The sequence below is a fragment of the Paramisgurnus dabryanus genome, chromosome 11 (assembly GCF_030506205.2).
Source record: "Paramisgurnus dabryanus chromosome 11, PD_genome_1.1, whole genome shotgun sequence".
Taxonomy (NCBI): domain Eukaryota; kingdom Metazoa; phylum Chordata; class Actinopteri; order Cypriniformes; family Cobitidae; genus Paramisgurnus; species Paramisgurnus dabryanus.
The window spans coordinates 24,029,627-24,042,832 of record NC_133347.1 but is presented as its reverse complement, the minus strand read 5'-3'; the positions used below and the strand labels follow the sequence as shown (position 1 = coordinate 24,042,832).

At 36.3% G+C, this 13,206-nt stretch overlaps 1 protein-coding gene across 2 annotated transcripts in view; it reads left to right on the top strand.

The window, feature by feature from the left end:
• Positions 1 to 13,206, top strand: part of LOC135729702 (actin filament-associated protein 1-like 2) — a 56,947-nt gene that overhangs the window by 42,074 nt on the left and 1,667 nt on the right. For both annotated transcript variants that reach the window (XM_073816162.1, XM_065247527.2), the window contains exons 9-14: positions 2,239 to 2,453; positions 2,869 to 2,972; positions 3,090 to 3,210; positions 5,881 to 5,971; positions 10,034 to 10,203; positions 11,494 to 11,604. In XM_073816162.1, coding sequence (XP_073672263.1) covers positions 2,239 to 2,453; positions 2,869 to 2,972; positions 3,090 to 3,210; positions 5,881 to 5,971; positions 10,034 to 10,203; positions 11,494 to 11,604 — 812 coding nt within the window. The remainder of the gene's footprint in view (positions 1 to 2,238; positions 2,454 to 2,868; positions 2,973 to 3,089; positions 3,211 to 5,880; positions 5,972 to 10,033; positions 10,204 to 11,493; positions 11,605 to 13,206) is intronic.

The window sequence follows — 13,206 nt, the reverse complement described above, 5'->3', positions numbered from 1 at the left end:
CGCCATTGACCAACAAAAGCCTGCTCTAAAGTCTAAAGTCAATGGCGCAATATGTTTTTTGTTATTTAAAGTGCGCATTAGTAATATAAACGGGACGACGACGCGGGTTTGCTACATGAATGCGCAGCAGCACAAAAACACGTTTAAATATGAAAGATTAAAGGATTGAATGTAAAAGATTATTATTGAGTCCCTTGGACATAAATGAGGACTGATTATGAGATGTTAGAAGACGTAAAGAGTTGCTTCACCTGCAGCCTGGTAAGTAAATGAATGCTTTGCTTTAAACAAATGCATCTGTTTTTAAATGTTTTTTTTTTTAAATGTTACCTCATGGATTTATTGTATATGATGACTCTGTACCTGTGGATATGGTGCGATGAGAAACATTTTTAAGTAATGCTTAAAAAAACTGACGCTGTCCAAGTGCTGAAACGTGCGGAGAGCTGTTTGTAAATTTTTTATCTCCTGTTTGTTACAAATAAAGTATTTTTAGAGTACAAACCTTTTCTTACATACTTGTAAATAATTTTTGATGATATTGGATAGCCATACATTAACAGCAATTAAAAGCCTGCTATTTTTACTTCCATGACTAAATGAAATGGGTTTTAAATGTTTTAATAAATAAATAAAAATTTCAATACAAGTGAAAAACAACACAATTATTTAACATTAATCTTAAACTGGTGGTCTTCTTCCTCCGCTTAGTTTTTCAGTTTACAAAGTCCGTCATCTTAATAGGGATTAGACATAGTGCCGGCGCATCTGGCTTTTAAAGGGGATGAGAGCTGAGACTCTCATTGGTTTATTGCACGTTATGCCCAAAATACTCCCATTACTCATAAAAAAGGACCTACCCTTTTCGACCATGCGCTCGGCTCACAAAATTTTTTCCCGTCGTTAAACTAGCAAAAGTGGATTCGGACACTACCATTTAGACGTTGCGCTGGGCGCTTTAGACAATGCGCTTGGATCATTAAAATAGGGCCCAAAGAGTTTATATTAGTACCTCAAAGGTGCATATTTGTATCAAAATGATACATATCTTTCCCTAAATTGTACATATTTTGAAAGGGTACTGCCCAGCTTGGGACCATTTTTTGGCAATTTTTTCTGACAGTGTTGTAAAATCTGGAAAAAGTTGAAAATTTAAGGATTTTTTGTTTAATATTTACTTTGAATTAATTTTTTTCTCATTTTGGCAATATCCTGAACAAGCTATTTTTCATGACAGATGTTCACATATAGTCCAAAACACAAAATGATAACTGAATTTACAAAAATAATCCAGTTTAAAAGTTAACATGCACCTGCTTCTTAATATATATATAATACATATTACAATGTTACTTAGACAATCAATTACATTTTTATGTTTTGTGATTGTTGTTTAAGAGTTTCATGGTTGCCCTAAGCCATTAAACGGTTCACTGATCTTCTGAAAAATCCTCCAGATCCTGTACAATCTTATGTATATTTGACCCCTGTCTAGCATTGAACTTTATCTTTTCACACTAAGGAAAACTGAGAAAATTATAAACGACTATTGATGCTCAACAAGGACAGGGTGTCTGGTGTAAATTGTAAATTTGTTTCTTGTATGTCTCTTGCATTCCAAAGTAATTTCCTAAAGTGGTGTGTAGACTATATGGGGTTACTCTTAAAATTATACAAGAATCATGGATACCCACAGTTTAAGCCATCTGGTGTTTTTAATTACAATATCTTATTAGTAACTAGAGAGCATCAGTTTATAGTAAACTGTTGTCGACATGTTTTGCATGTTAAACAGCTGCCTTTAAACAGCATGCTTTTTCTAGACCACACTTGGAGAAGATCATATCATATCATGTTTCACACATGTTTTTTAATAACTACATTTTACGCTAGATACTCTTTGATTTTGTGCACCCTACTAGGCATGGGTCGGTTACCAGTTTCAAGGTATACCAAGGTTTTAAAGAGTCTCAAATGTTTTAAAACCACTAAAACTTCTGTAAAACCATTATCAAGGTATGAGCTGTTTACACACAATGTATTAAATCATGTATTTGTTATTGTTGTCACTCTCATAAAGTACTTAACTCTGTGTACGAAACTGGATTAAGCACACAGAAAACAACCGTATTAACCTACAGTGTATATGTAAACAACACACCCTTGATGTCATGCACACAAAAAATGATCATTGAGCAATTCAGTTTACACTGTTTTCTGTCTGTCCACCGTCTTTAGCAGCCTTCCTGAACGTGCTGATGAACTGTCAATGGCAGAGTCTCTGGTGCAGGGTGGATGAAGGCGTGCTGAAGATGTGCCGGGATGAAGAGTCAGAGGAGACCCCACAGTACACGGTTCAGCTCAGAGGAAGCGACGTCCGACCAGGACCAGATACTGCATACGCTTACCGTATTACCATCATGCAGCATGGAGACCAGGTGGCCGTACTGGAGGTATGATCCTAGATATTGAAGCTTAGTTGTGTGAACCCTTGTGGCTGCATGATGTGATATGAGTCCAACATCTTGTAAAAGTGGATTTGCATAACATGGGCCCTTTAAATACACAAAACTTGAAGCATTAAAACCATCAAAATATTGCAAACCATTGGTATGTGCAAATTGTGCATATTGCATTGTACAATGTTTTTTTAGATAAACAATGGCATTATTTTTAAAGCCCAATAAAAAAAACATGGTTCATAAATATGCCATCATTCCTAAAATACTACAATATGTTATTAGATATAATACAACCAGTGTACCACTTTTTTGTAACGCAAGGATATTAAAAAAACAAATAAATAGTTTAAGTTGTCTTTGTTTTGGATGATTGTAGTAAGTTTTTATTCTTTGTATGTATGTGCAGGCCAGTTGTGCAGATGATAAAGAACAGTGGGTTCAACTCCTGCAGGATGGGAGTTTCACTACAGCTGGTCCTCCATATCAACACACCAGCCACGAATCACTGAGGTACACACAACAAACACACACTTCTTTTCATAGGAAGCTATCGTGAATCAGTGAAATACACACACGCTCATTCTTTCCTCAATCTCTTTCCATTCCTCTGTTTCCTCTGTTCTTCAGTGGTCTGAAAAGCCGCAGGTTCCCCACCTCAAACATGTACATGGACGACCCCTTTCAGCAGCTCTGTGGCGGAGTCCAACCTCAGCCCATCTATTCAAACACATCTATACTAGAGCACATGGTACGGCCCAGTAGGGGAGAGTTAAGAAGATTTGAGATAAATGTAAAGCCGGGTACACACCAAAAGATTTTCAAAATGTGAGAAAAATTGGCAATTTAACACGTTTGTTCCTATAGTCTGTAGACTATGTGGTCATGACAGCACACCGCGCATCATCAGATTAACAAACAACACGAGTCTCAGCTGAGAACACAAGCAATCTCACAAAGATCTAGCAATGCTTCTCGTGTCCAAACGTGACTTCACAGTAAACAAACATGGCAAACAACAGGCATCAAGAAATGTCATTCATACAATGGACTACTTTTTAACATCTCTGAAGTTCATCAGACTTTGGATGCTGCACCATGTAGTTGTTATGGTTTTATCTTTCATATGCTTGCTTTCTGATTGGGTATCGTTTCGTTTCACGTGACAATCTACAGCGTGTGTGTCTGTTTGTCCTCTGGGCTTCCCCCACACAACAGGATTTCTGATCATAAATATTCAACATGTTGAATATTTGCGATCAGAGCAGCCCTGACGTGCTTCCGAGCAGATTCAGACGCTCTTTACACACCACGCACCACAGGAAAATCTAATAAAATAATCGGTCCAACCACAAAGACTATCAGGATTCTACCTAAGATTGTCGTAAGGGGGAAAATCGGCCCAAATTCAGCCCGAATATCTTGTGGTGTGTACCCAGCTTAAATTGAGTCTGTGTAGCTAGGATATATGCAACCATTGAAAACAAATAGAAATTGTCTCTTTCTAGAAAACTATTTATTTTTGTTTGTGGTTTAGTAAAGTTATCTGCTACTAGTTATGCCATAGAAGAACCATTTTTGGTTCAAATAACCATTTAGTCAAAAGTTTTTTAAAAAACACCAATTTTTTATATAGCCATTAACACAGTCTCACAGTCTTGTGACAATTTCTACGTATTTTAGGATGTGGGTAATTTGTATAAATTGTTAACGAAACCAATTATAACCAAATTTTTTTACTATTTGCTTACGCCAATATGACGTTAGGTTTTAGGAGATTAAGGGGATTAGGTTTTACGTTAAGGATTGGTATCATTATAGATTTTTTTAATTATCGTATATTTTTGTATGACTCACTTTTACGAATTCATACAAATTAGCCAACTATAATACTGTGAGATCATGTTTGAACCATAGTTGCCAAAACAGCTCTCCTATGGCATTGTGTAGCATCTATATTTTTTTAAGTGTGTGGTTGTTTAAAATTTTGCTGTGTACTGTCAAGGCTTTTGATAAAGAAATTGTATTAGCTCAAATTAGCATTTTTAAGAATTGTGCACATTACAGTTTAGATTAAAATTTACTTCACCCAATTGACCTGCATTTTACAGTAAGTACACACCAGTGGCGGCCGGTGACTTCTTTTTTCGAGGGCCTGTGATCCTGTGTGCATCACGTGTCTTGTCAAAATAAGTGCCTGCTGCAGATGCATCTAAAGGGTTTATGATAAAAGAGACGCTCACGTTTGACAGATACTCGCATAATCTCATTCGTAATCAGAGTTTACTGTTAAAGGGACACTTCACCCATTTGCATTAAGCTTTGTATAGTTAGAACCCCAGTCATGTTTCTGAATGGTCGTGCATCATTTCCGACTACAAATATGACACACTTTCAATAAAGATTAATGTTTCTATGTATGAAATGCTCCTTTAACTCTTTCACCGCCAGCGTTTTAAAAAAAAGTTGCCAGCCAGCGCCAGCGTTTTTCATGATTTTCACAAAAGTTTAATGTCTTCCAGAAAATGTTCTTCTTCAAATATATAAACATACAATATACCAAATGAAAGAACAGACCCTCTGCTTTCAAACAAAAAAAAACGTTTCATCCTACCTTCAGTGGTTCTTTTGCAATCAGCTTTTGAATATGGGTAGGTTTCTGCAAAAACACCACATTTTGAGCAAAAAGCAGAGATAATTCCATTTGTGTGACGGACTTTTCATAGAGATCCCATTCAGAGCGATCTTTAAAACAGACACGGACATGCAGCCGCTTGCCATAGGGCAATACTTCCGGGTTTTAAAAAGTTGCGGAACCACCTAGTGGACAATAGCGGTATTGCGGAAAGACGGAAAAACTTGTCATTGGCGGGAAAGCGTTTTCTCTTGATTGACGAGATATCTCGTCAATGGCGGGGAAAGAGTTAAGGGAGTGTCTTGCGTGTATTTTGTGAACGTGAGTGTCTCTTTTATCATAAACGGTTTGCAGCAAGGACTTTTTTTGACAAAACATGTGATGCACATGGTTCACATGACAAGCAACAAACATGACACTCCAAACACATATTTTGAATTTGCGCCCCTTGGACGAGCAGTCACAAGCTGCCACTGGTACATACATGTTAACATGCTTTGTATGTTTCTCTTTGTTATTTTATATATTTTTATTTTTTTATGAATTGGAATTTGGATTATAAAGAGTAATCTATTTATAACAGGTGGAAGGAAGAGATGGTTTAAAAAATTAATTATTACAATTTTTTTATTCTCAAGGGTCAATGATTGTTTGGAAATAAATTGGCTCAAATATCTATTACTTGTACATTTTTAATTAAAATTGCCTTTTCATCCCATTAACCTTCATTGCTTCTTCTAAAGCTCAAGCATTACTTATATAACAGCTGTAACATCCATTTCTCAGTTTCAGAAACCTTACAGTAGAGGAAACGGAGAATTGGTGTCATCCAAGAATTCTGCCAACTACAGCAATAATGAAATCTTCAGCAACCACAGTGAGTCAGTCACAATGTCCCAGTACCCAATTCTGAGTTACATGTTTTTAAAGAAAGGAAACATATTACAGTTAAAATATACTTTACATTTATAGTTCTTTCATTTTATCACTTTTTCTGCTCTTATGGTCCTTATTTGCTTTACAGTAGGTCACCAAGTTGGCTAAGTTTAACCAGCTTTTACTTTCATTGGAATGTTTTATCCACTTTAACCGCAGCGCCTTCGGCATCATCACATATAATCTTACTGCCTCGTGATTTTCTGATAAACATCTCTGAGTCATTAGTAGACTGTCAGTAAAGTAAAAGACACAGTGCTTCTGTTTGGTAACTTCTCTTGTTTGTATTTTCATTTTTACATCCTTTAATCCAAACCAAATGACTCGGCAGATGTTTCTGCATTACGGCAAGGTTATCCATTTCAAGGATTTTTAAATAGAACATAAAAGCCACAGGAAATCTGACGTTTACCAACCTGATCCAAATCCAATCTAGACTGTATGTAGCTTAATATCTGATTAAAGTTTTGATCTGATTTCATTTCATTTCAATAGTTTTAGTAATTCAGGATGTAACATATTGTAACTTCATATAAAATGTGCAATTTTGTCTGGAGCTATCCAAATACACTCATTTTTGCTCGCTTATAGGAATGTTCCTATTGACCGGTTAACTGTTAAGTGAAGTTAGAAATTATAACCGAGTACCACAGTAAGACGTCATTATAGACTTTGAGGCAAGATTTCCAAGTCTCTGTCTGTCCACACTGACATCTGTACGCATATGTTGTAGGAGAAACATACATACATCATCAGTATCTAACCAATGTAGACAATCAGATGGTCCCTAGCTAGTTCATATTAGTATCTCAGAGGTAGACTACATACATAGTGATACCAAATGTATACATATCTGCACCTAATTGGTACATAATAAGACCTTTTTAAAGGGTACTGCCTCAAGGACAGGGTCATTTTTTGACCATTCATTCTGATGAGTGTATGGGGGCAGGAGAGACCACCGATACTGTAGACACACAGCTTTCCCATCCCTCCCTCTTCACAGATACTTGACAACTGAGAGGCATCTGCTTTTAATTTGGAATGTTTAATAATTATATGGTGGCTGGCTGCTCGCAACTTTCCATGCTCTTGGTTTACAGGATTTGCATAATGTCCCAGAGCATCATTTTGTGCAGACAGAAAACTATTTGTAGGGTTGCACATTCCATTTGTTTAACAAAGCCAGCATGAACTATATCCAAATAGGACTGTAAGGGTACCCTGAAAGGTCCACTAGAAAGATCTTAAAATAACAAATGTAATTTGTACAAATTTGTAAATGTAAAATTTGGTTGTACATTTATTTGGGGTATTTAAGTCTTTTCCCTGCCAGCGTTTTTAATATATCTTTAAATGTATAACTATACAATACATCAAATGAAAGAACAGAATCCCGGCTTTCAAAGAAACAAAAACCTGTTTACTTTCTTTTTATCACCTCTTAAATTTGGTTAGGTATCTTCAAAAATACCACATTTTGAACAAAAAGCTGAGATAATTGAATTTTTGTAAAGGACTTTTATTAGAGATCAGATTCAGAGTGATGATCAAAACATGCACGTAACTTGTAACTTGTGTAAGAGCACCACTTAGTGGATAATAGAGGAAATACAGCTTGCCGTAAAAACTTGTCAGGGAGGCATCATTGGCAGGAAAGCCTTTTCTCTTAATTGTCTAGTCAATGGCGTGGAAAGAGTTAAAAAAACATTTATAAATCGTGACTCAAAACGCACTTGTTTAGGAAGGCTTATTACATGTGATGAGTAATGTTTTAGTGTTATTATGTCCTAGTATACATTTTAGATGTTAACTATATTGTGTCATGAATGAGTGTCATGTTAGGCGCCTATAAATAAAATGAAAAAAAGAATGATATAATATAATAATGAGTAATATGATTAACTTCAACACCAACATCTTAAGGGTACATTGAGGAATGTTGGTTAGATGAATGAGCTGAATTTTTAATAGGGTAGCGGTTTGTGTATCTGAAAATGTGTGCATAATAAATAAATCTTTAGGGGTGTGTCTTTACACACTAAAAAACTATTTTACGCTTTAAGTTTGTAAATTACAATTGTGCTGTTAAAGGGATATTTCGGCCAAAAATGATATTAAACCCATGATTTACTCACCCCCAAGCTGTCCGAGTTGCATACGTCCATCGTTTTTCAGACAAACACATTTTCGGATATTTTAGAAAATGTTTTAGATCTTTCAGTTGATTAAATGTAATGTTACGGGGTCCACGACCTTCAAGTCCAAAAAAAGTGCGTCCATCCTTCACAAATTAAATCCAAATGGCTCTAGGATGATAAACAAAGGTCTTCTGAGGGTAATCCACGCGGTGTTGTTGTAGAAATATCCATATTTAAAACTTTATTAACGTAAATAACTACCTTCCAGTAGCGCCGCCATCTTAGTCGCGTCCGCATTCAGGATGAGAGCTTACGCAGCCTACGGAGGCTACTCTGCTGCTGCTCTGTTCCCCCGCCCTCTGAATTTGTCATACGTCACTAAGAAAAGTGCGTACACTACGCTAATACTCTCTCCTGAATACAGAGGAGTCTAAGAATACAGAGGAGCTACCAGAAGGTAGTTATTTACGTTAATAAAGTTTTAAATATGGATATATCTACAACAACACCGCGCGGATTACCCTCAGAAGACCTTTGTTTATCATCCTGGAGCCATTTGGATTTAATTTGTGAAGGATGGACTCACTTTTTTTGGACTTGAAGGTCGTGGACCCCGTAACATTACATTTAATCAACTGAAAGATCTAAAACATTTTCTAAAATATCCGAAAATGTGTTTGTCTGAAAAACGATGGACATATGCAACTCGTACAGCTTGGGGGTGAGTAAATCATGGGTTTAATATCATTTTTAGCCAAACTATCCCTTTAATATTATCTGTGACAAGCATATGTGGTGACAGTCAGTGGAAATGTTTGATCATTGATCAAAGACGCACTGAGCACAAAACAGCATGCATTCATAATGTTTAGCACGTTTAGTCAACTTTAAACTGCAAACAGGAATTTGGGTGTGAAAACTCAATCCACTTAACCTTGTCCCACTCTAATCCATACTTAAAAAATGTCTGTTAATTGTTTAATCAAAGGAAATTAAGTTTAAGAATTTTAATTATTTAGATGCTTTCTGGTTGTCACCTGTAAGACACCTGCAATTGTCCTGAATAGACTCACTTTGAAAAATCACCTCTATTTGGTTGAAAATTATGACTATATTGGCTCAGAAAATGAAAGTTATGAGAAAAACACTAGATTCATATGTTTGCATATGCCATTTCCTTGCATTTCTGTTATATAATTCACCGACTTTCAGGCAGTAACATTTCGCCACGGTGTCCAACGTATCCAAATGCTTTTTGGATCACCGTATGAAATGTTTGGAGCACACCACTGTGTTTTATGGTGTTATAGAGCATGTAAGGTGAGGTTCAGACATATTTGTGTTTCTGGACGCTTCTGCTCCTCCTACTTTGGAGGCGATCCGCAGCGGCTGGCTTTTTTCTTTTTGGTGGTTTTGGTTGCAGAGCAGGGATGTAGCATTGTGGCATATGCGCACACACACATCCTTTTAATACGTTTCAGTCAAAACCCTGAGAATATCATGTTTTCTTTTTGAACCCAAATTTCCAACATTTGCTTTTCTCAGAGAGGAGATTACAAGAGGGTGAAAAGTAGAAAAGTGAGGGGTATAAACGTCTAGAAAACCATAAGGAATCATTCCCTCAATCCGGTACACACCAAAAAAAAGGAGGGGTGACTCCTGACTGACTAATTTTAAAGAAAAACTTTGTTAAAAAGTTAAAGGTCAAGTGTTTCTTACATTGGTCAGCCATTGAATGAATGCCATTGGTTGAGCCAATGTGGCTGTGTCTGGTATACAACGTAATGGAGAAACAGTTTTTGGCATCAAAATCTCAATCGCCTTTAAGGTTATCATAAAACCGTGTGTGTTTGTGTTGTCAGGTACGAAAGCATTTGATATTGAGAGGGGTGTGCAAAAGTTGGATCTGACAGGAAAGAGACGCGTGCAGCTGCGAGCAGAGTCAGAGGTCAACCTTGTGAGCGTGGGCACAAAGCCAGCCAAACAAAGTTCTTTCAGACGGTCCCTCGCTTTCTGCACTGAGCGAGCACAGGTAACAAACAGCTCATCATACAGCGATAAACTAACTGATACTTTACTTACAAAAAGTACTATGGGGTACTGTGTTACTGTAAGAATATCAAAGTACATTTATGTTATTATCAGATATTTATTATGGTACAGTTGTGGTAGTAGAGCAAGTTCTCAGTAAAGAAAAGAAGCTGGAAACAGATGTGTTGTTGTTGTTACACTGCCACCTGTTGTTAGGACTGTGTAACTGGAAACTGATTTAATAGATCAATCACATAGATGCGTTCTTTGTTATGCATCTTAATATGTGTACAATAACACTGATAAAAAAGTATTTTTCAAAACTTTGAACAATTTTAACATTTGACAACTTAGCATTCATCTAAACATACATAATTTCACAATGTGTGATATTGTTAATATATGTGAACCAATCTGTAATAATCCAGCTAAAGTCATTTTTTTGTGATTTATGGTTTTCTACATAAAATACTTTTACATTATGCAAATAACATTTTGTGTAGATATCTTTTATATTGACTTAGTTAGCTGTCACGTCAATGATTTCATTTTTTCATTTCATTTATTTATTTATAAAGGACAACACACATTAATCAACATTTCTGTAAATGTGCCATTGTTAGCCAGCTGGCTAATTTTCAACTGTAGTCCTTTGGCCGGATGTTTTTAGACCAGAAAACAACAAGAAAACAGCAAAACAATTAATACAGGTTAAAAACTATACATACAAAATACAACAAAACACAAATTAGCATATCAAAACAGAAAAGATAATCATTAGATTATGAGACTTTAGTGTGGATTTAACAGACAGGGTCACATATGTTTTATAAAAGAAAAAATAAATTTGCGACGAGTCTAGTTTGGTTCTTTGTTGGTTGTCGCTGCCATTTGTTGCTCAGTAATTACAGTGGTTTGGTTTAGCAGTCACTTCCTCCCAAAGGACCCAAAAATAATGCTTTGATAAGAGCAGCTTTAACCCACCATTACATCCCCCACCATCAAGCAATGATCAGTGGGTTTACTGGAGGAGTCGACTCTAAAAAAAATGCTGTGTTGTTTTTGTTCTGTCCAATATTTTAAAAAACAACCCAGCATTTGTTGTGACACTTTTAGTGTAGCGACCTTTTTGTATTTTAGAGAACTTCAGTGAAGATTTGGTTTAGATTCTCACACTAAGCCAACATTTTCAAGCAGATCCTACTGTATGCAAGGGAATGCAAGTGGATAATAAACACTTGTCTAATTTGTCATCCCTCCGGTTCCTTCTGTTTCTCTCTTTTTCATTAAGGGAGGGTTCCTCACACCACTTTTAAGAAGAACTGCCTCAGCCAAAAGCACCCTGAGGAAAGCTCCATCTGCCCTGTTCATCGAGCATGGCAAGGTCTTTCAAAGGAAGAAGGTACAGAGCTTATTGGAAAGATCTATAGATTATTAATCAAACCTAAACAGCACAATGAAATTCAGCTGTAATAAATGCTAACAGTTGACTTACTGGGGGCCCTGTGATGGTGGCAGGGGGGCCCAGTTTAATAACAAAAAATACATTAATTTAACATATATTCTGTGTAATTAAACCTCAGAAAAATAAGGCTATGCAACAGCACTACATTGTATAATTTAACATGTTTTGTTTAATTCATATTTGAAGTTTTAGAAGGTTTTATGTCATCAATGTTCTTTGGGGGGCATAACGTGATGCACCATACACTGGGGGGCCGCATGCCAAAAAAGTTTAAGAACCACTGGACTATGTTATATGAAATGGACATGAAATATGAAATGAAAGATATTGGTTGTTTCAAATCTTACATAGCTGCTAGGGATGAGACGAGATCTGGCAACATTATAATTGTAAGATATTTCTCATGGAGGTGAAATGCTGTCTTGTGATATCAGCGTAACGTTGAATTTGTGGCAAAACTTTTTATAGTGCATGCATTAGATTCTGTCTTTTACTGCGTGTGCTGTTTTGGGGTTTCTCATTTTCTTGTCATTTGGGAACTCATGTTGACATTTCAGCAGTAACAACATAAACAAACGGCTTTTGTGGAACAAACGTAACTTCCAGTAAACTCAATAACAACAGAGTCATTTTAGAGAACACCCAGTAATAAAGGTACAAAGCTGTCTATGACAGTACCCTTTCAAAAAGGTACACCGTTGTCTCCAAAAAGTGCATATTAGTACTTCAAAGGTAAATATTGGCAGTTCAAATATACATATTTGTACCTAAATGGTACATAGTATTACCTTTTTTAAACGGTACTGTTCCAGTGACAGCTTTGTACCTTTAGTTTTTACAGTGTAGTTTATTTCTGATAACGAGCTAAATAAGCAACAAGTAGATTACCTTAGTTCATGGCTAAAGCGTATCAAAAAAGACCCTGAGCTAACGTTACTCTGTAAGATGAATGTATACATCGTTAAATACAAATTGGCTGCCAAACCTCCCTTCACTTGGTGGTGATCTATGATCGCCATCTCCTCTCGTCTTTAAGAAACCGAAACATTTGTTATTTTTGACGAGGTATTTGTTTCAGAGTTTAATTTAGCAACTTGCCAGACCATTAAACAGAGAGTGAAAGTTAAGTTCAGCTCAGACGCGTAACCGCAACAACACACGTGCCTTTGATGAAACCATCTATAAAGTCGTGGAGGTGTTGTGTTTGTTGCTCATTCACATGTGAAGCGTCTTAGCAGTTTAACTCTTTCCTTGTCATTGACAAGTTAACTTTTCAATTAAGAGAAAACGCTTCCATGCCAATGACGAGTATTTCCGGCAATGGTAATACCGCTATTATCCACCAGGTGGTGCATTTTTTCAACTTACAAAACTCAGAAGTATCGCCATAGCGCAAACAGCTGTATGTCTGTGTATGATTTGAAGATTGCTCTGAATCTGATCTCTATCAAAAGTCTTTCACAAAAATTATTAAAGAATTATATGATAAAATTTGCTGTTTGTGAAGAAACCTACCCATATTTGAGAGGTGATAGAAAA